Here is a 24,214-nt window from a genome sequence, read left to right on the forward strand (position 1 = left end):
CAGGGGCTTAGCCACTATCCTGTAATGCAGATGTATGGTAATGTTATACAATTACTGGAATCAGCCTGAAGAAGTATCAAAACCCAGGGCCAGCTCTTTCAACTCAGTTTTCCTTTATAGTTTTTGTGGTTTTCTGAAAATTCAAGCTATACTGTTTTGGCAGCACAAATATATTTTATGTTTGCTTAGTAATTCACAATGTCTTCCATTTTATTTTTATAAATCATGCATAGTTTTGTCAAAGTACTCTAATATCTTCACAAATGTAGTTGCCTTTACTGTATGTATCTGGGGAAGTGGAATATAAATGAGTTATGAAAATAAAAAATAGTAAAATTATAGTAATATAGTGAAGCTAAAGAACCACCTGTTATGTGATAGTCTATATAGCAAAAAAATCAAGACTATGTGTATGCTTACGAAGGAAGTCAACATTTCAGTATTTTACTGTATCCTTTGCCTGACAAGTTCCACCTTTCAGTTTTGGCCACAGTAGGCCAGACTTTGCCCAATATACATTTAACCTGAATAAAAATGCTCTCAGGTATCATAATAATTAGTTCTGCTATGTCCCAGTGTTTGGTTCTATCATAATATCTGGTTCCGATGTGTCCTAGTGCTTGGTTTTCAAGTCAGGTCCTCTGCTGTGGTGCCTTCTGTGCATAGTCTGTATGTCTTTCTTGTCTCTTTTTAGGGTTTTGCTGGGTGCTCCGGTTTTCTTTCACACCATAGAAAACATGCTTATAATCTCACTTGTTGATAGTTTTGCACTGTGTGTGTATGTGTGTGTGTGTGTGTGTGTGTGTGTGTGTGTGTGTGTGTGTGTGTGTGTGTGTGTGTGTGTGTGTGTGTCTGTGTGTGTGTGTGTGTGTGTGTGTGTGTGTGTGTTTCTCTGCCTTGCTCCTACTGATTGCCGGGATGGCCTCTAGTTCCCCAGTAACCCTGAATTGGATAATATGACTATCACAGAATGAATGAATGAAAGACTAGTCTCAATTTTCAGTGTTTATTCCATGTCTCACAACTGAAATATACTGAATTTTGTTGAGCAGGTAAAACCCACTTGCTGCTATACCCTTCTTCAGAGGAGCCCCAAAGTCGTACTTAAAATAATTCTGGGAAACTTGGTGCCCTTGCACTGGACACCAAAGGGAGCTGGCAAACAGTCTTTGCAGTTGAGAGGATGTCATCTGTGGCTTGTGAGGACAAGGACTTAGTGGTACAATGGAATATTAATTTGCTTGATCATATCAAAAGTTGCAGGGGGGCGGTTTGTGGCTTTTGCTCTGCTTGACGGCAACTGGGAATGTACTCCATAAGGATTTTTCTTTTTGCAGCTGAGCCCCTGATTGGAGTTCCAGGTAGATCCCTGAGGAGCACTCTTACTAGCTTGGATGTTTGTGGAGCAAAAGCCCAAACTACCATTTCAAGCAGCACTTCTGCTTTTGCCTTGTGGCATAACTAGCTATATTTGAAGAAGTTGGGGATTGCTGAAGGATAACATGGGGTTTTCCTGTTGGATATTATTGTGCTGATATTACTGGTGACTGCCTTTAGGTTATAAACATTGATATTGTCAGTGCTGGAAACTCTTGGATTTGCATGTTAAACTGAAGGCAATAACTTGGAAAAATTTTGTAGCATACCCATCACACAGCTCTCAAAGTAATTTATCCACACCCCCATTTATTTGGAGTGAGTAAATTACCCAGACTTAACATAGTTTCTGAAACACCAGCAATATACTTTATTATCTCTACTGGCAAAAATATAGTGTGAACGATTGCAGTGGGAATGAAGCTAAATGCCATTATTAATGACTCAGCACATCCCCCAAACTTTTTTTTTTAAGAAAGAGGCAGAGATGATCACAACATCTAGTATACTGCTCCAGCCCAACAGTATTAGAAATGTGTGTCATGATTACAATCAAATGCAAAATGCACATCGCAAACTTGTTTCCATCATGTGAGATTTGTAAACCCTGGAGTACTTTGCCCTAAGACTGTACTTGTATGTTGGTGTTAACCAATTGTGGGTACCCATCTACAAAAGAATACTTTTAATCCAAATCAGAATACACTGCCTTCCATGGTTCTACTTCAGGGAGTGCACTAGACATACAACTGCCCTTCCTCACACAGCCATCCAAGTCTCCCCTAACAAACAGATAGAGTCTGGGGCTGACTTGGATGGCTGTGTGAGGAAGGGCAGTTGTATGTCTAGTGCACTCCCTGAAGTAGAACCATGGAAGGCAGTGTCAGGGCCTGAAAAGTAAACCTTCTATTCCTTTTCAGAATAGGACAGATGTTTCCGGGATGATACAGAAGAAACACACAAAGTGGAGAGTTAGTGGTGAGGCAGAAGATGTTGCTATTACTGAGGTGAATGATGGCTGTTAGGGAAGGGTGGACAGAAGTGACGTTTGAAGATGGGAGTCACAAAATGCTAAGATGGCAGAAACAAAAAGGGCTACTGTTGTGATGGAGGCTGAAGTGATGCAGGAAATTGTAAAGCTTGACACTTTAAAGCTAGGCGTAGAAATGATGAATTGTGTTTACTGCAGCAAATTGTAGTCGTTGCATTTGGTGAAATCAATGATTAAGAGGAATGAGGTGGTGTTTTGCAAAGAAGGTGAGCAGGTTTTGAATTTGTGCCCTGATGGTGAAGAAGCATGCACTAGGTAGGGTCATACTTGTTTTCTTATACTAATGTGTTGACACTTGTTTTGGGGAGGATTACTTCTGTGTGTTCAAAGGAGGTGTATCATGCAAACTAATTAATATGTATCATTAACAGTTACAGTGTGCAAATTGGGTCCGACAATGTAGTAGTCTTTTTACAGTTTGTATTCATTTAATTGTGGTCAGACTGTATTGTTTGGGGGCAGTTTTAATTCTGTGGATGTCATGGCCTGGTGGTTCACAAGCAAACGTGAGTATATTTGTCGAAGTGGTTAATTGCCCAGCATTGCCTAGTATTTTTCATTTGGTGAGACAGATGGTAGCATCAGTTGTGTACTAATTATTTGTATGACTCTGGGTTTTTTGGCTGGGGTGTGCTGAAATTAAGTTATTTTCAGTTTTTAATTATTGTATGGTTTTGACAAGCTTGCTTGAAAAATGAAATGATGCTATGAAGCCTTTTGAGGGCTTGCTTCAACAGGTGTTTTCATCCTTACAGAGTACTTTTTCTGATGTGTCTATTGTACAATGCATTATGGGGTTGTTAGATTATTTTTAAATATATGTAATTTGGGATATTACAGTAGGTTTTCATGGGGAAGCAGAAGGAGGAGGCATTTCAGTATAAGTCATATGTTTTTCAGTGCTTGGAAAAAGTTCTAGGTTACATATGTTGAAATATAAAAATACGGTGCAGTCTTACATGACCAAGGGAATTATACACTTTGTGAGCAACAGAAATATGTAATGTGTGTGTGTGTGTGTGTGTGTGTGTGTGTGTGTGTGTGTGTGTGTGTGTGTTGGGGGGGGGGTTGGGGGGATCAAAATGGCTATTCAGCCTTTTTATGAAATCAGTGGCTAAAGAAAAGTTTGCATGGGAGGAATTGAAGGATGTACTTGGTACCATAATGATGAAAACTTTGCAAAAATCAGAGATTTTTATACCACTTTTTGGTGCTGAAGTTTGGTATTTCGGCTAAGAACTCTGGCTCATAATGGTGAAAAATATAAAGGATATAAAGGATATACTGGTTTGACACAGCAGAAGACCATTCAGTTTTGAATTGATAACAGTAATGAATTGAATAAGCAATATTTATGTTGTGTATTTCATGGCTTCTGCTCAAATTAGAAATGACGTCTCCTCACTTATAAAAAGCATGGATTCTGGGATGGCTAGAACACAATGACAACACAGTAACATCCCCTCATTCCTAAACAGCATGGATTCTGCACTGGCCGGAGCAAACTTACAGCATTATGGTCACTTAAATATGAGCTCCTTCTCATCATGGATAAAGAAAACCTTTCAGGAGCACTGTTCACTGACCCTATCAGAGCTATTGATCTCATTGACCACCTTCTTCTCCTTCAGTCTCGCCAAGAAATCAGAGTTAGTGCCAACACTGTTACCTGGTCCTAAGATTTCTTAATAAATAGTATTTCAGAGTCAAAATCAGCTCATCCCTTTCATCTCCAGCAGCCCCTGCCAAAGGAGTACCCCAGGGCTCCATGCTCACCCCCACTGTTGTTCTTAATGTAATCTTCAATATCACTATTTATGGTGATAACATATTTAACCTTTGATCCAATCCCTCGCATGCAACTATTCAAACCCTGCTTTGGTCTGACCTCCACTCCTTTAATTCTTGGCTAAACAACCATAAGCTGCTCCTAACCCCCTCTAAAACAAAAAGTTTGACATCTGGAGCTTCACAAAAGCTGAAAAAAACCTCTAAAAACCCTCACCATTCCAGATCTCATTAGTAGCCCAAAAGAAAGAACTGCATACTTTAAATACACAGGTTTAGACCAGATAGTAACTTAACTTCCATAACCACATTGAAGACACCAGGGAAAAAAAAAGCTCTCTTTTATTCTGGTACTGGAAAATATGTTCCCTTTTCTCCTGCACTTTTACTGTTGCAACAGGTAAAAGAGTCTACCTAACATGTATACAAGCTCTCCCTCATAACCATAGCCTCTAAAAAAAAAAAACTCATTCACTCTACCATCCACTTGAAAGCAACATCTGCCAATTCATTTCCTACCCTCCCCCAAAACACCACTGCACCACCTTCTCCAAAGCCATATGGCTCCCAGTCACCTACAGAACTGAGCTACTTCTAAGGTCTCTTCTTTTCAAACTACTTCATCCAGGTGCCTTCTTGCCTCTTGCTGCCAAACTCCTTAACAAAACCACCACCTAGAACCTCCACAATTTCTTTCACTTATTTATTTATTTATTATCAGTTTGATTACCGGGGAAGTCCACTGGGCCAAGAAGTGCCCGTTTTCAGTGGAGGCCCGGGGAGAAAACTCCCTTACTCCAGACGCCACCAAACCGTACTGTACTAACCAATTCTTCACTCTTGCATTCAAACTTTAGCAATTCCTCCCTCTCACCTAAAAGAAATCTCCTGTTTCCCTGCTTTCAGAGGAGAGCTCAAAAGCCAGTGCCATCAAAAATGACTGCAAGGTTCTTTTTCACTGGATGCATCACCTAACTCCTCCCACTAGTACATCACTTCTACTTCCACCTTCAGTTCTCTCCTGCTGCTAAACCTTTACTTAATTTACTACCAAGATTAATCCAGATTTGTTTTTCTAACCTGTTAATAGTATTTTCTCAATGCATCAGTGGTCTGCCGGACTTTGTACCTTCTGTGATTACTATGTTTTTATGAATCAGTTTTGTTTTATTATTTTTTGTGTGCAATTTTTTTTATCCAGGCTGTGCATGTAAATGGTATGTTGTGATCAATGTGCTGTAATGGTAAACAAAGTAAGATAAATTAAATAAATACAAACATAAATCTGATATGCTTTTTTACAAGTTATTATCTGCATAGCTGGAAGTATTGTTGAAGGTGTTTAATGATATATTTTCAAGGTCTGGAGTGCTGTGTGACTCTTTGAGTGGTTTTATTTTCAAATGGCACGATAGGATCTTTACAACTTTAGGCCATTATTCTGGCCTCTTTTGATGCATACATTGAGATGATTAATAAAGTATACTAACTTTCTTAGTAATATCCTGCTGAAATTGATGGACGATGAGCAAGTATGTGGTATTAGTATTCAGAATATCAGAATTAAAATACATTTGTTGCAAAGCACTTAGGGTAGGATACCAGGAGGAAATGACTTTCAAGTACCATCTCCAGACATATGTAATGCTTTTATCAGTGCAATTAGTAAGTTGTTATGAAGCTTGTTGGTGATTGGAGTGTTAATATGCTTTGGGATTGGCTACAGTGATAGAGTGGGAGGATGTGTGTTGCATGATGTGTTTGATATTTGATTGACTAGGGGGTGCTGATATTGGTTGGTGGTTATTTTAATCCGTTATTTTTTTGTTGAGCATTTCTATAGGTCTGAGGATTGTGTATCATGACAAAGAACTTTTGACTGTTGCAACAGGAAATAGATGATTCTTGCTGATCCTGGCTTATTTTTTTTTTTTATGTAACGTTTGTTAACTGGGTAGGTGGACTAGCCCAAGACCCTTTTCAGCCATGAACCGGGCAAGGAGGTAAATAAAATGTGCAGACAAGTGGAAATGTATAAAACTTTCAAAGAATACCTACAAATAAGCAAATACAAGGTACAGAAAAAATACATATGTCACATTGTTTTAAAGCAGCATGAAAAAAACATTTACAATGAGCATACACAAAAGTTTAGAACAATTAAGTATCAAGCAGTACAGTGTACAGACTTATGCATAAAGAAAGAATAATATTACATATGGAATTATATTTACCCAAGAAGAGCCCAGAAATAATTTATTTTATTTATTTAACATTTGTTTACTGAGCTAGTCTGTCTGGGCAGTTTGCCCATTTTCAGCAGCAGCCCGGGGAGAAAAGCTCCACAGAAAAAACAACGCAGTACAATTCAAGACAATATAATGACATCAAATACATAGATGAGTAGATTATAGAAAAAAGGAAGATAAAAACAAAAATAGCAAAACTTTCAAGTTAAAAACAAAATTGAAGAAATTTCAAGTACAATATGCAATGTACAATATGTACAAAATAAAGTTCTTGTTTATAAAAGTTAAATTCAGTTATTAAGTCTAAATTTTATATTAAAAAATAGAACTGATGTTAACATTTCTTGTACAGTATGCATTCGTTATTGTAGGAATAGGTTACAGGTTATGAAGGTGTTAGTTAAGAGTGGAGAAAAAAGGAAATGGCCATCCCAAGTACTGGGGGGAGGGGCTTGAGGAGGAAGGCAGAACAGGGAAACCCATGTAGGGGTGGGTGTTGTAGGAGGAGTTGGGTGAAAATGGATGGAAAAGAGGAAGTAGAGGATAAAAAAGAGGTTATGAAAAAGAGGTGGACGTTGGAAGTATTTGCTTAAGTTTAGCCAGGGGAAGTACATGAGCAGTGCCAATTGTTGGTTAGATGGGTCCTGAGAAATTGTTTGAACTTGGCTCAGTTGGTGGTGTTAAGGATATTCTGGGGAATGGAGTTCCAGGCTTTGGCAATCTGGTTGGAATATAGGGTGTCACCATAGCTATTACTGGATTTAGCAACTTTTAGTAGTGATTTGTTGGTGGATCTTAGGGTTCTGTGGTTTGAGTTCAATGAGTTTGTGGAGTGGTGGGCAGTTTTCAGGTTTGGTAATGATGGTATGTGCAGTGGTAATTTGGTGGAAGGAGAGGAGGTTGGGTAATTCTAACCAGTTTAGCTGATAAAGTGCTAAGCAGTGGTGGGATCTTTATGTGGAGTTTGTGGTGAATTTGGCAGTTTTGTTATAGCATGCCTCCATTCTTGCTAGACTCTTTTTTTTGAGGTTAGTAAAGATTAGAGAGGCGTATAGCAAGAATGAGGGGGAATAGAGGCTAACAGATATTTATGAAGTGAGAGGAGGGAGAGAGTAGATTGCTCTATGTCTCTGAAGCACATACATTTGTCACCTGTGATGAGCTGAGTGGGAAAGGGTTTCATGAATATTTATAGGTTATCGATTTTTAAATAATTTCTGGTAGGGAATTTCAGCATATATGGGCTATATTAGTGATTGATCTTCACAGGTAGAAAGACTAAATGCTGTCTTCTTTAGTTGAATAGGATAAGAGCTAAGGAAGATGTAAGGGAAACATTTACTAGAGAGTTTGTTGAAATATCTATGTTTCATTCCCTGCAATATGGCTTAACTTAACTGAGTATATCTTCTGGGCCTGGACAGGTTGATAATGATGCATTTGTTGTACATTGTGTTTTTTGCATGTTAATCTTTGATGCTGGAATCAAATGTGGGAAATTATTAGGGAATGGTGCATTTTGTATTTTAGTTGTTTTTATTTATTTTGACAGAGAGACCGAAAGACCATCCTGTGACTTAGATGACCTGGGATCATTTAGTGGCACAGGTAATACAGGAGTCAGCTGGGAAGGCTATAACTGAATGGCTGGTGCTAACCTGACCACTTTGGGGGGGAAGGGAGGTTGAACAACTCACCACACTGTTGGTGTTTGTGGAGGCTAGAAAAATACACTGAAAGCAAGTGAGAGTTGCAAGCAATGACTGTGAATAATTGTAGTCAGGATGATATATATGTGGAATCATACATGTGCCAGAAAGGCCAGGAACTGCAATCCCTGTTTTGGCAAAGCATCTGGCCAAACATCTATTTGGATAGCAGATGTTAGAGACAAAAGCAGAAAAAAAGTCTGGTTGGTGGCCTCAGTGAAAGGGGGAAACTAAGATTTAATAGGCAGTAGGGTGAAAGTGGCTAAGAACCCTGTTTTTCTTTGTGGATGGAGATGGGTTACAGGTGTTGCCATCTATGGAATGTTGTAAGGTGATAATACAACATCTGGATAAACTGGTTATATTGAAGTGTAGAGGGTGTAGCTTATTAGCACTAGTAAGTTGGCTGGTTTTTTTTCAGATGCTGGTGATTTTACTTTTAAAAGGTATTTACAGTTGCTGTGTATTGTTTTTATGTGTTTTGTGGTCCCTGGATTACCCTGTTCATTTGAAAGCTGCTCTGTATGGTATTATAGTAGGAGGTCAGAATATGCCATGTCTGTTGGTTTGCCTTATATGTTTGTTTTTGCCTTTTCTGCTGTTCAAGTCCAGTAGAGTGGTCCCATGCAGATTATACTGTCTTTTATTGATTGATTGCTTGATGAATTGTATGGTACATGGTTGGAATATTAGACACAAGGGAATAAGTAATATGTTTTATTGACTGGTTGATTGTATGGAACATGGTTTGAATATTAGACACAAGGGAATAAGTACTATGTTTTATTGATTGATTGATTGTATGGTACATGGTTTGAATATTAGATGCAAGGGAATCAGCAGTATATTTTACTGATTGTATGGTAACATGGTTGGAATATTAGATACAAGGGAATAAGTAATATGTTTTATTGATTGGTCGATTGTATGGTACATAGTTTGAATATTAGAGACAAGGGAATAAGTAGTATGTTTTATTGATTGATTGATCCATTTTATGGTAACATGGTTGGGATATTACACACAAGGGAATAAGTATGTTTTATTGATTGATTGATCGATCGATTGTATGGTAACATGGTTGGGATATTACACACAAGGGAATAAGTAATATGTTTTATTGATTGGTTGATTGATTGTATGTAGATGACTTGAATATTCAACACAAGGGAATAAGTAGCATGTTTTGCTGTCCATTAATTCTTGTATAGCAGATTTCCTTAGGCATACTTAGAAGTGGAAGACTTCTTAGAAGAAACTCTCATATTTGCTGATTGCTGTGGTTAGACTATTGCTAGATTTGTTTCTACTAGGCCATGGTTATATCTAGACTTGTTATGTGTGCAAAGAATGCAAGTGGGTATCTGCATGCTTTCTATATGTCTGTCTCTGTTGAAGTGATGGAGGAGAATGTTTTTTTTTTTGTAATTCAGAAGCATTATGTTGTTTGTGTAGTATGATATAGTTTTGTTGGACTTTTGATGAGGTGGGTTTGGATTCTGTTTTTGGGACTAGATACCATATGTAATGTTACTCGGGAATCACTGTATGGCATGGATGGATTGCATACTGAGATACTGAATACAGTGTGCATTTTTGCCTCTTGTGTGAGGAGGAAATAATGTAGAATATGGCACTATTGGTTCAAGTGGATAGACATATTATGAAGAATTGAAGGTGGTATAAGGCATACCTCCAAACTTCTTAGTGCAAGAAGCCTGAGAAACCCTAAAATAATGGGGGACAAAGGCCCAGAAAGTAGGGGCAGATTCAAAATATTGCTCTTATAAAATTAGAAAGTTGCTGAAATAACATGATTTGTGTTACAATGCATTTCCTTGAGGATATTAAGTATGAAACTCAAATGTGTGTCATTATTTAGTGATTTCAATCCACAATGATCTGCTAGAAAACCACACATTTTATGAGGAATAGACCAAAAATATGAGGCAGAAATCTGGACATTCTTTAAAAATCAGGACAATTGAGAGGTATGGTATAAGGTTAAATGGTGTCTGATGGGTCATCACAGTCAGAGGAAGTTCCAGTTTGCATAATCAGCACTGTTACTTTAATATTTTGCAGTAGTTAATGTTTCATATATTAGCTAATAATTGGTTGGGATGGGCCGGTGTTGTTTTGTATTTCCTGTTGGAGCTGGAGTGTTACTATGATACTAATGAATCTTAAGATTTCTTTTGGTGATCTGCAATTCTTTTCTGTAAATTACTTGTTTATCTACTCAATACTTGGCTATTTGTTTCATCTTAAAGTGCGAAGGATTCATAACATCCACCCGAGTTACCACCAACTCAGGCAGATGGGACCTTCGATTAAAGCCAAATGAAAACAATGGAACATTCTCAAGATCTGATTTTGCTGCAGGAACAGAACAACATTTCTGCACTGTCCAACTACATTTTAAAGAATATATTATAAAATGTGTTATGATATAACTTATTCCACAAACATTATTGCTTTCGATTGTTCTGTGTTTAACAATTCCAGTCTCGTGGTTTTAAATGCGGTACATATTTCATGCTCGTTTGTCTCAAATTTTGTTACAAATTTTGAGGAACAAATCCAGCAGCTGATAATTAGGGACATCCGTTACATTCTGGTCGAGTGATTTTGCTGAAAAGACCTTAAGGGGTATGTCTCACTTATGAAATGATGCTGGTATAAAGTGCAAAATGCTATCTATTGCAAATACAAGAGATGGATCACCTCACTGAACGTTTGCGTGCTGTTTTTTCTCTTTAAAAAGGACACTTAGGTTGGTAACATTTTTTGGTTTTATTTTGATAGTAAAACAAGTCAGTGCGTGCTTCATTTTTTTCATTCTTTCTACTTGTTTTCTTATATTACTTCATTATATGTCCTATAAACTTAGGAAACGTTTACATTTTTGTTATGCCTTCTTGGACAGGTACCTTTATTGTTCCACCTTGCAGCTCAGTGCAATGGTAGTATTTTGTCCAGAGCAAATTAGCTGCAGGCTGTAGTACGTGTTTTACCTGCATTTATGCACATGGATGCAGCTACAAATTCTAGGCAGCGATTTTTTTACTGCCAGAATAATAAAACCCTCAGAATTAACTTTTGTTTCCTCAGATTCTTAAACACAGCTCTGAACCAATCCGAGACAAATATCAATAGAATCGGGAACAGATCCAGAAATAATCCTAGACAATCAGGGGCACTTCCAAAATATTAGTATTGCTGACTTGAGACACAGAATAAAAAGATCTGAATCAATATACATTTTCTGAAGTAAACCATATCTCTAAACCTAATTACTGTCATCATTTATTAAGTATATTTTATCACCTTTTCTCCGAAATTTTAAGAGGGACGACAGACAGATCTAAAATATGAGCCAAAATCAGAGACTACCCTGAAAGTCAGGGACCGTTGAGAGATTTGTTGCTTGCGGTCTCAGCTATAGCTCTCAACCGTCCCTGAATTTATCTCCTAGTTTTGCACTGCCCCTCGTACAATTGTTGATGTTCTGGAACTTCTGGTAAATCACTGAGGAATATTGTCAGACAGTAAAGCCAGAGGACGTTAGACAGTCATACTTAAATCATTTTTTCTGAAAATGTTAATGCAAAACCTGTTCTGCTAACTTTCTAACTGGAGTACTATTCACAAACAGTCCCAGATTTTGTACCTTTTTATCCTACTTTTTTTCCAGTTTCGTCCATTTTTTTGGGCAAAGAATTTGAGAGCAGTCCCAACTAAGTTTCAGCCTGGCACACACATTTAATTGTAAAATTGAAATAATACTCGAGTATTTCCTTATCACCGTCTGAAGGAAGGCGTGTTTGCAGGTATACCTCCGGTATCAGGTTATAAAGTCATGCAATTTGTTGTGAGATATCAGATAGGATATGTTGAAGGGTAGGTAAATGTTCTTTCTATTCGAATTCTTACACTGTGCATACCTCTTAACTACCCCTTTTGCAGAACGTCCCTGACTTTTTAATCATATTGTTGCTTCTACTTTGTAAAAATCTTTTTTTTTTCCTGGCAAATCTCTGAGAATTACTATCAATCAATAAGGCCAGACATTGGTTTTTCGTGCTTCTTACCGTTCGAAAATGACCTTTAAAGTAAAACTTGTTGTTCTATATTAACCTTTTAAGTGAATCAGAGTAATATTTAAATTTTCCCCGATTTGGGACCATCGTCTCCCCAATATTTCTAGCTCTGTCCAGAATCTGAGAGCTGCAGTTATAAGTTTGTGCAAACTGTTCCAACCACTTGTGACCATTTTGCACTTCGTTCTGCTGGCACTAAGACCCAGCTGCAAAATGCGACTTGTTAACATCTGGCCAAAGGTTGGACACTAGAGGGCGATCCCAACTCTGGTACTTATAAATAGTAGGGAAGCAACAGCTTTCGGTCAGTCAGTGTTTTGGTATCAGAAGTGGGAAGTTCTTTGGAAGACAACGCACCGGTGGCTGGTAAGTCAGCCACTATTTTAACAACTTACACCAAAAAACTAAAGTGACTCTTGCAACGGTGCATTTCTGAAACAGCGTCATTCTCAACAGCTGGACGTTTGTTCACTTTTTATCTACACCGATTTCCCGAAGGAAACCAAAGCTCTAGTGCCACGGCTGGACTGGTAGCTTTCGCGAACTGGATTCCCCCAACCCTTCGCCATGCTCTGTTGTTCATAGTTACTCCATGGAGCAACCTAACTTCTACGAGGTCGAATCCCGGCCCCTAATGACCACCCACTTCCAGCCTCAGCACGGTGCCTTGGGGTACAGAGACGCTCCACCTGCTACAGATTTAAGTGACATATGTGAGAACGAGAACTCTATTGACATCAGTGCGTACATAGACCCTTCTGCCTTCAACGACGAGTTCTTAGCCGATCTGTTTCACAACAATAAAGAAAAAGCCAAGGCCAGCGGAGAATTCGATCCGCAGCACAATTACAGTCCCAGCAGTGCAATCTCTATTGGCCACCAGCAGATATTTGGGAGCATGGCGAATTACATGGACACTAAGCATGACCCAGTTTATGATCGCATTCCTGCACCTGGGCTACGACCACTCGTAATCAAGCAAGAGCCAAGGGAAGATGATGTCTCTCAAGCAATGATGGCATCATCGTATTCCCTCCATCACCACCACCATGCTCCCCACCACCCAAGTCATCTCCAGTACCAAATCGCTCACTGCGCCCAGACTACTATGCACCTCCAGCCTGGGCACCCAACTCCGCCTCCAACCCCAGTGCCTAGCCCGCATCATCCTCAGCATAATTCAGCAGGAGGGACACTCAAGATGATTTCCAGTGACAACAGAAGCAAGTCCAAAAAGTTGGTGGACAAGGGCAGCACTGAATACCGAGTGAGAAGAGAAAGGAACAACATTGCAGTGAGGAAAAGCAGGGACAAAGCGAAGCTGCGCAACGCCGAAACTCAACAAAAGGTACTAGAGCTTTCTTCAGACAATGAAAGACTCCGCAAAAGAGTGGAGCAACTGAACCGGGAACTTGAGACTTTAAGAGGTATCTTTCGCCAGCTTCCGGAGGGCTCCATAGTTAAAGCCATGCAAGGTACCTGTGCGTGACCAGGGCCTGGAGCCCGTGAGCACCATGCCACTCTTCCTTTGAGGGAGGGGGGTTCCAACAGCAGAACTACGTTGTCCCTCATTAAGCCAGGCAAGTTGGGGTCTCTAGTAGTTGTGCCTTACTGAAAAGCATATAAGCTGAAAAACTGGTTCTCAAGTAAGCAGACAGTATAAGGTAAAACTGTTGTGCCTTAAGTACATTTTTTTACAACAGATGGACAAATATCAGCGGTAGCTTTTGTTATATTCAGCTTTGGCATCTTGATGTGTAAATGCGACAGCAGTTCATATGCCTTGTGTGTGCTTAAAGGTGTAAACCTGTACTCTGATTTTTATCCATAAAGTACCAAGTGCAGGGAAATGGTACGTGTGCCCTATCAATAAGAAGAATGTGCCTTATCTGTGGTTGAACTGGAGTTTGGAAACATGATTGTCGTGTGAAAAAACAGAGTACACTGTCGGCTATTTTGTTAATGTATAAGTTTAATGAAGGCAGGTGTATGTGCAAATTAAGGTGTTCGTACTTCAACTGTTAGCCTGTAATTTTAAATTTATTTCATACTAAATGTCTGTGCTTGTTTAAAAAGAGGCTTGAATATGGTTTAAGAAGATATCTTTTAATGTCACATTTAATTTACGTGGAGCATTCTAAGTAACCTTCCGGCCACCTGTGTTTGGGGAAGGGAGGTGGGGTGTGCTGGTGTATTACACATCAGGGATTTTGCAGGCTTCCTTCCTTTTAAGCCTAGAATGGGAGACTAAGGAGGGGTTTTAGCCCCTCCAGCTGCACAGTTAATCCCTGGGCGCTTTGCATGGAGAAATTGTGGAGTTTGGACTCAAACTGGATCCTTAAAGCATTTTGTAAAGCAAACACCTTAACCATTAGGCCACCCTCCCAACTTGAAGTCATGAGTGCAGTCTCCTAGCCACATGCCAAAGACTGCACTGCAAAATCATGGTGCCATCTGGTGAGATTGTTACCTCCAAGAAGTGGAACTGCCTTACATAAATGCGCTATTCTATGATTTGCAGTGAATTGCACGACTGTTTGCCTCCCCTGTGCGCTCTTAACGCACGTAAAGACAGACTATTAACAATAACTACAGGCAAATGGTAACAGTAAATTGAACTATTTTCTTTCAGAAAAAAAAGTTTAGATTTGAAATGTAGAGTTTGGTAACTGTTGACAAACTATTTAACCTGCATTATACTGTGAAAGTTCTGTGGTTTCTCACTGATTTTGCAGTGAAATTATTTTTCATGAAGCGATATCTTGTCTACCTTTCTGTATTTTTACGCGGTTTATAAAGTACGCACAGATACTTCTCTTTTGTATAAAATAATATAATAATAAGAGCATTATTTGTTGTGGTTTGTACGTTCAAGGGGTCGTCAGCTGGTATAACTAAGGAACAGCCTTTTTTTCTGGCTGTCAGATGCCGCAATGTTCTTGCCTCTGTATATATTTTTAGACTTTAATTTGTATGGCAATACAGGATGTATGCTGGAAATGTAATAAACAAAAACTACTGGTTAACCTGTACCTGTTTTTTATATTGCATTATCTACAAATGTGGAGTAAGCCAAACCTAAAAAAGTTTTAAACATCTAAAATGAAACCATTTTTGTTTGTTTTTCAGTTCAAACCGCAAGACATAGAACGGATTAGATGTGTAAAATATAACATTCCCTGGTCATTTACCAGGTGTGCTACGTACACAGCTTCGGGAAGTAATGCTAATACTTTGAATACGATATAAATGACTTCACTGAAGTGGGTTACTGTGCAAAAAAAAATTAAGATCTGGTTCTAATAGTATGTATGCAGCTGTTCACCAACTTCTTATTATACTTAGAAACACGGAAGTGTTTTTTTTTTTTCATTTGTTTTAAGCTAAAGTTAATCGGTAGTTGAGAAATCCACCTTTACAGAAAAACATGGAAAAGCAAAATTGTGTTTTTAAAGGCAGTACGTGTATAATATATGTGTGTGTGTATGTGTATATATATATATATATATTAATTGGCTGGATGTCCAAATCTAAAACAGATTATTCTCTGGCATAACTAAGGCCAGTGGCATGATTTACTGTGACACTGACTTTTGTCCCTTTATGAGTGTGCTGTATATACACAACTGAGCATTGCAGTCTGTATGAACAGATTTAACAATACTCTGCTGAATAATTATTTGTTCTCTGTAGTATAGCAGTAATATACAAGTTTAAAGCACAATACTACCATGAAAACAACACAGTGCAAACTCATTTATTTTTCTGTACAGGAGGACAAACTTTTCAAAATCAGGTTAATAAGAATTTATTGCCAGTTTAATTAATGTCCTTTGCTCACCCTTCCGAGCTTCAAAGTTGACATATATTGATCAAAAATTAGAAAATGACTTTGCACTACCAAACTATCAGAGTATGTGAGCTGTGGGTGGGCAGAATTCATGAAGATAACATTAACGTAACAGAATATTGTCCAGGTGTGCAAAAATTATTCTGCAAGTCTTTGAAATCCATGTGACATTTCTATGATGGTATTTGACCATATACTATATAATCTAGGGGAATATGACACTTTAATGACTAAATGTAATTGTGAACATTTAAAAAAAACTTAATGCCATCAAGACTGACTATGGCTGTTCATGTTAAGGTGGGGGCAGGGCTAAAGGAGGTTATGGTGGGGGTTTACATTTCTGGAGAAGTTTCTTCAGTTTATAATGTCTGCATCCTTAGGGATATGCAAAAGCAGGTTCATCACAGAGTCAGTGATTTTTGAAAGGACAATCATGCTGACCTGTGCTGCCCATTTTTCTTCTAATACCTAAGGTCTTTTCTGTTGTGTGCTGCCACCTTTTATTGTAGTACAGAATGTGCTTTGCTTGCAGAGTATGGTGCCCCTTCTTACCACATTTTAAATTAGTAGTACTTTTTGGTGGAGGGCATTTCAGTTTTGACAATGAGACAGAGTATTTATATAAATGAGGTGAAACCCTCATATTGTTATGAAATAAAACCTGCTGATCCCTAAAATGTCAGCGCAAGATCAATGCATGTTGGTCTGGAAAAAACAAATATAGTTGACAAATATATTTTGACTTCTTATTCATAGTCATCTTTATTGCATGTGAGATGTCTTTTCTTTTGAGGGCAACTCATCAGTTCATGTCTTACCATCACTCATACTTCTGCTGCAGTTTTGTAAAAAACCTATAAATACATGTTTATTGACAAGCAGTGCACGAGACTGTACATGCTGAAAATTTTTTTTTGTTTCATCCTAGATGGGAAAGCACTATTTCAAATATAAATATTTAGCACACTTAATATAATTGTTATTTGACACACTTCATAGAATACATCAAGGGCATGTTTATCAGCCATTACAAAACAACTCTTGAACCAACAAACCCATTACAGTAGTGCACTACCATGATAATGAGGAATACCACTTAATTTATCTATAGGGAGGCCTTAATAAATGTGAACGCAGGTTAAAGAAATACATATGAGTAAACTAGATGCCACATTTTACCCAGGCTGTCTGGATTATGTGTGGTGTGTGTGTGTGTGTGATGAAGAAATTCTCATGAGTCTGAATGCAAATAGGAATACTTGCAGTATTATTAAAAATCAGCTCAGCTAATCAGCTACTGTGGTTTGCATACCTCTCAACTGTCCAGATTTAAACAGAATGTCCAGATTTTTGGCTGATATATTTGACCTGTTCCTCTCAAAATTTGTGGTTTTCTGGCAAATCACTGGGATGATCTGAGGACTGAAGTCACTAAATCATGACATATATGAGTTTCAGACTTCAAATCCTTAAAAAAATGGATGTTAGAACAAACCCTGTTACCCTAGAAACTTTCTAAGTTTATAAGAGCAATATTTAAAATATGTCCCTATTTTTGGGCCTTCATCCCCCCATTTTGTTAGGCTTTGTTCAGATTTCATTGACTACGAGGTTAAGAGGTATGGTGGTATGTTTGTCCCTCATTTTGTGGGAAATTAAAGTCCATGTAGTACATAATGCCTTTTTAAAGTAGAAACTACTATGATGTTTTGATTCTAAATTTAATGATGTATGCCAGATGTCTGAACTATGGTGAATATACAAGAAGAAATAATAAATCAATAATGTTTGTGTAGCTCATGGTACAACTCCTTGTTTCAGAACAGTATGATAATGCAATGCATACAGGAAGATAGTCCAGTCCCTATTTTAGAGAGCAATATGTTTTTAGTTTTTGTTTCCAACATCATTACCATTTCCCATTTTACCTATCAGAAACTGTCCTGTGTGGTAACTTTGTTTCAGGTTGGTAGGATGAGTTCTTATCTAGAGTTCTTCCTCTGTGCTTGTATTACCACCCGTCTGATCGCAGTGACTCTAAAAATGAAGGTCCAGATAGCAGTACCGATGCTGTTTTCCAAGAGTAGGCACATATGTTTTCTGTTGTGTGAATATATGTGTGTGTGTGTGTGTGTGTGTGTGTGTGCACATTTGCATATGTGTATGCATTTGTATATAAAAGGACAGGGGTAAGAAAAGTACAGATGGTACATTATGCCAGCTATCACCAGTTCTATGACAGTCTCTTTAAAGGAAGAAATATATCTCAGATAAATAGAGTATATATGTCTAGTGTGGCTATATTTAGTACCTAGTGTGCAAGTAAGACAACATGTATTTGTTATTTTTCAAAACGGTACTATTTAGTTTTAAAACAACATAAAAAATATAATTTTGCAGTAAACCTGAATTTTTCCAAATTTTGTATTTGATAATTCTAAAGGGCACAGTTACTCTAAAGTGGTACAGCTGCCCAGTTTTATAACTGCTCTGTATACCTTCAGTTTCTTAAAATACATGATATAAAAGGTAGCATGGCACATTGCCTGCACTGACTGTCAGAACAATTAATTAGTAAAATGTCTGTTTAAACTTAAACCAAAATGGGATTTTTTTAATGAAGATGGAACAACTGATCACTAGAGTATTATTATTTAATACTTTAATTTGGGTGTTTTTCACAGCATATGGCCAAGCTGTCTGCTTGGACTATATATAGCCATAATATGTCTTCAACAAAACACAAAAGGAATATATTTCTTCATTGTAAGTATTTTGAAGGAGGCTTTGTCCCACTCACTTCCATAATTGTAATCTCTTTTGTTTCAGCAAAGACAGAGAAAAGAAACATCTTTCAGTTTCCATCAATCTGTTTGTCAGATGACATTAGATGTGATTTGATGAACAAGTATATCAGACATTAGAAATGGTAAACGGACTTGGCAAAGTTCTTGTTTTTCATTTTTATTTTCCAAGTTTATGAAGTGTAATGTCCCATGTCCAATTGTTCTTCATGGAAAAACACTGTTTCTAATAACATGCAGGATAAAGAAAAGTTGGCTTCCATATGTACACACTTGGAAACTGAGGCAGATGAATTCTTAATGCATTTTTGGTAAGAAGGGATCATTTTTTATTATTGTCATGAAGTGTTGTCAAGATACTGTAGAGCATGAGGTACAGAAATAGTGATGTATATGGCAGGTAAGAGCCACTAAACTTTTCCCTGTAGAGCATAAGGCATAGAGACATTAATGTAGATGGCAGATAACCCCCCTCCACATTTTAGCCATTTTCTCTATTTACTCTCAAGTTCACAGTTCCTGTTTAGTCTGGGTTTAACACACTTTCCTTGAATGTTATATGTGCTACCAAATGCACATATTGTATTTCACTGCAGCATTACTTGTGGACGTTTGTTCTTTTAATAAAATAATGATTCCCTATTTTACTTCATACTTTGCCTCCTTTTAGCCTTAATGAGTGTCCCTTTGTTGATGAATATTTATCTTTTATGCAATGTGCACTTTTAAGATATTTGAAGGTTTCCATCATGTGATCATCTGTTGTATACATTCTGGGATTCTTCAGTCTGTTTTCACATGACTTCAGGCTCTGTTCTGATTCAGTACTTGTTGTCCTTTGCCCTGCATGCACCCATGCATAGTTCTTACATAGATATGGCATTGCTGTCGCTGTATTCATCTTGGTGATAACTTAGCTTGTGTACCCCAACACACTGCAGATCTCTTGCCTACTGTTCTGGAATCCTTAGTTTACTTAATGCTACTTTTGCTCTAGAAGCTCTAGAAGGAAATAGCTGTTTATTGCCAACAGACCTCAATGCTTGTACTGTTTCAGGCCTGACTCCATAATTTCTTGCCTTTCTTATTTTGCCCAGTCCTCATTAAAGCCTTGTAGTACCATCATGTATGACCCCTTAATAAAATGCATTCAATGGTGTTAATCTTTTTGTATAAAATAGCTTTTGTTCATTTCCCCTTTTTTCTGTTTCTCCCTTAGCTCTTTTTAAAGAAATGTTCTGTTTTATATAAAATAACATTAGTGCAGCAATTAGCTGTACTGCTGAGGAGCACTTCATTCCTTGTTACAGTTCATGGCTGGGGTGCCAACTATGTGGCATGTTGACTGTCACACTCCAAAGACATGTCAATAAGTTGAAGTGAGAATTTGTTAAACTGCCCATAGTTGTGCATTGAAGAATATGTGAGTGAGCTTCTATGTGTGTGTGTGTGTGTGTGTGTGTGTGTTTCTGTGCATCCTGTGATTGACAGTTATCCTTTACAGGACTGGATCCATTGTCTTTTGGAACAGTCCTCAGCAGGATAAGATAGGTGATGGAAAATTAAAGAGCAAACAAATGGAAATGCATACCTTATCTTAACTCCTTTGCTTTTCTGTGTGTATTACACAAGATCATTTCCCCTTTCTTGCTTTCACTAACTTAAACGCTCAGACTGGAAATGACATTTTGTTTGTCATTTCCTGACCACTTGCAATCATCTTTACATGCTTCTTCAAATTAGATCACAAAAAAGAAACTTTGCACAGTATTGCAAACGTGGGCTTATTTAGACCCCATTGTGGTGACGATGCCCTCATCTCTTCCCTAAGGTTCATTCTGGACAACATACTGTCCAACATTTATATATTTATTTAAGCTTGCTGTGCTGCTGATAACATTCTTGCTGGAGGGCTATTGATTTTTCTGAAAAGTTGTATACAATTTTGTTTTTTCTTTCCTTTTGTGTTTTGTTGAAGATATACTGTGCAGAAGTATTCTACAAATAATGGTAACTGCTGTACGAATTCTTACTGACAAAGTGTATTGCTCTGTTTGCGTTAGATTTTAGCTGCAGCATATTTCTATACTACATGAGCATTTCTGCAGCCTATTACAAGCCAGCATGTGAACCATCTACTGCTTACCTACTATATTGTTACCAATAGACAGCTTAATGTAGTCTGTAGCTATATCTTCATATCTGTCATGCAAATAACAACAGAAATATTAGTAATGGGACAGAAAAGTAGACTTTCCTACCCCCCTTGGCCTAAGTAATAAGATTCCACTGCATGACTGACTTGTGCCTTCTCCCTGCCATTTCTTACTCCACCCATTTTACCATTCTTTCCTCTTCCCATGCCGACGTCCTGCACAGCATAACGTGAAAAGCATCATTAAAGACGTGGTAGACCACATCCACTAAGTGTTGTATATCCACCCACCTCTGAGGTTACTCCATGCTAATAGCAGACTATAAAGGTCTAGCAAGATCTCCTTTTTGTGAACCCCTGCTGAATCTTATCATGCAAGCTATTCTTCTTTATAGATCTAACGTGTTGATTCATATGCAAATATTACACTACTTTTTATAATGCAGACTTTAAATTCATTGGTCTTTAATTGCCTGGTTCACTTCATAGCACCTCTCTCACTATGCCTTTATTCAGATACTGCACTTTATACGCTCATGGTATAGGGTATGGCTAGTGCACTGAGCTAAAGTAAACAGTCTTCATGGTTATACTAGCCACTACACAGGCACCAAGCTATACCAAAAATGGAATGGAAACAGACAAGGAAAATGACAAGGCTCTGAATGTTAATGACGAATATCTGACAAAAGTGGTGAAAGCAAGTATGTCCACTCTGATCTAGCTTGATGTCTTGCAAGGGATGAGCACCACTAGCAGATTTAATATGCCTGCTGTGTGATCTTTGGAGTTGTTTGCATACTTTTTGAGAACGTCTTTATCATATTTGGTGTTGTGGCAATATGAAGCACCAGTTAGAGGTAGGACCTTTTTCAAGACAGAACCAGTCAAATCTCTGAAATGGGAGGTGCTTTCTGGATTTTCTACAATGAAATTTACCTTAGGAATAGGTTTATCTTATCTTATTTTGATATGCTTGGATCCCTCTTGGGGGACAGACTAGTATCACTGGGCTATCTCTGTGATTTATCTGGTGTCCTTCAGGCAGCAGTGCAGGTCAACCAGTGTGACTTTTTTTCATACATTGGGCAACCAGATGTTTATCAGCAAGGCTTGGTTTGAACTTAATGTCTTTCTGCATAATGAGGTTCTGTTTCCCTTAGAATACAGGTGGTGCACCACCTAAGGGAGGAGCAGTGCAGGTGGAGTTATTTGTTTAGACTTACAATTTAGACTTACAATAAAACTACATGTTGTTGGAATGGGTAATATTTCCTTATTTATTTGTATTTGATCATGAGGTAAGTGAAATGTTCCAAAGAAACTTTTCAGCCCCAGATAATACCAGTTTATTCAAATGAACCACAAGAGCAGGAGTGAGCTCCAGACTTCTCCTTATCTATTGTTTGTCAGTGCAAACACATGTTTATGTAGGACTTCACTTTCGTTCTCAATAACTCAGTTTCACAAATTCACATGTGGTAAATTTTGAAAGATTTTAGTGTCTTGGTCAGTGTTAAGTTGTCAAATTCAGGGTAGTCTAAGTACAGAAAAGACTGAACTGTCATTTCTGAGGAATATAAAAAAATACAGCAATAGCTTTGGGAGTTCTCTGCTGCTCATAGTTAATTATAGTACCTCTTAGGTTGTGCAGTAACACACATGTATTACATTATTATTTGTCCTTCAGTGTCAGAATTATTCAGTTTCTAGACATCTAAGGAATTCATTTGGGAACCAGTTTTTAAAATGAAACTGTGATAAAATTGTACAAATAACGTAACATCTTGGTAAGAAATTCATACATAAAAGTTAGATATGGACTTTTTTTTCAGATTCTGTCTACCTGAACCTATAAAAGTGCTACATAGATGATCTTCCATTTTGGCTTGCATGCATCTGCTTTAGTAATTTAACATATCAATCAATTTGATTGCCACACGATTAAAAATTGCATGGCTTCCCCACCCCAAAATCTACAGTGATACCAATATTCATGGACCATCACTGGCATCAACCCTTTTTTCCAATTTTTCTACAGGGGTCAGGGTGTCCTGTCAACTTTTGCCATCTCTCTCTCTCGCTTCAATGATACTCGCTAATTTTTTTCAATGACCATGCCCGACTGTTGCAGGTTTTCTTAGGTTCATAGGTGTTTACTAGGCTAACGACCACAAGGGCCTTTTTAAGCTTAGCCATGCATCCCAAATCTCTGACAAGTTCTGATACCCTTGATAAGTGTAAGCATGGGCCTGGTAGACAAACAATTTACAGGTTACCTGTTTGCATTAGAGACATAGGTATCAAAAGAGGGATGAATTTCCGGTTTCCCATCCAGTTGTCCAAGTTGCACTTGAATTGGGTTAGGGAGGAACTCTGCTTCACATGGATGGAAAGCCTGTTCCATATAAGGGGTAGTCTCTGGGATACATACCTATCTCTCCAGCAGGTCCTATTTATATCACAGGCAAGGTTTAAGTCTTTAGACTGGGTAATTCTGGTGCTGTTTGTTTTGTGGATATGCAGGAGGTCCATCAGAGTGGGGTCTAACAATGCCCTGTATGCCAAGCATATATCTCCCCTCAAAAGCTTGTAGGAGACAGAATACAGGGATAGGGCCTTGAGGTGGTCTGCATAGGACATATTACTTACACCCTGTATTCTTTTAGTGAGGAACCTCTGTGGACATTCCAGTTGTTGGATATGCCTGGTTAGGTACATACCAAAGGGTGGATTGTACTCGGTGATAGGTCTGATGAATGCCAAATACAGTGTAACAATGACTTCCTTGGACTTAGATGCCATACCTTTGTTTATAAGTCGCTGGGTATAGAATGATTTTCTCACCACTGTAGACACGTGATGGTTAAATGCTAGATTACTATCTATGTGTGTCCCTATGTCCTTGACTACTGGGTCAACTCTAAGGGGTGTGTTGTCAATAGGATAGTTGCCAAGGATGGATGACTTCCCAAAGGATACTATTATGCATTTCTTGGCATTTAGTTTTAGTCCATGGCTCAAACACCAGTTGTTTGTCTTTGTCAGCCCTTCCTGGAGAACATTTGTGTCAGTGTGAGATTCAATGACAGCTCCTAATTTGCAATCATCTGCAAATTTAGTCA

At 38.1% G+C, this 24,214-nt stretch overlaps 1 protein-coding gene across 1 annotated transcript; it reads left to right on the forward strand.

Moving 5' to 3' along the window:
- The first annotated feature begins 12,594 nt into the window (after nt 1-12,594).
- Nucleotides 12,595-15,303, forward strand: CEBPA (CCAAT enhancer binding protein alpha). The gene has a single exon (XM_044081726.1). It carries the CDS (start codon nt 12,870-12,872, stop codon nt 13,764-13,766), a length of 897 nt encoding a protein of 298 aa, XP_043937661.1. The 5' UTR covers nt 12,595-12,869; the 3' UTR covers nt 13,767-15,303.
- The last annotated feature ends 8,911 nt before the right edge of the window (nt 15,304-24,214 follow it).

The sequence above is a fragment of the Protopterus annectens genome, chromosome 8.part1, assembly GCF_019279795.1.
Source record: "Protopterus annectens isolate FY-2018-M chromosome 8.part1, PAN1.0, whole genome shotgun sequence".
NCBI classification, from domain to species: Eukaryota; Metazoa; Chordata; order Ceratodontiformes; family Protopteridae; genus Protopterus; species Protopterus annectens.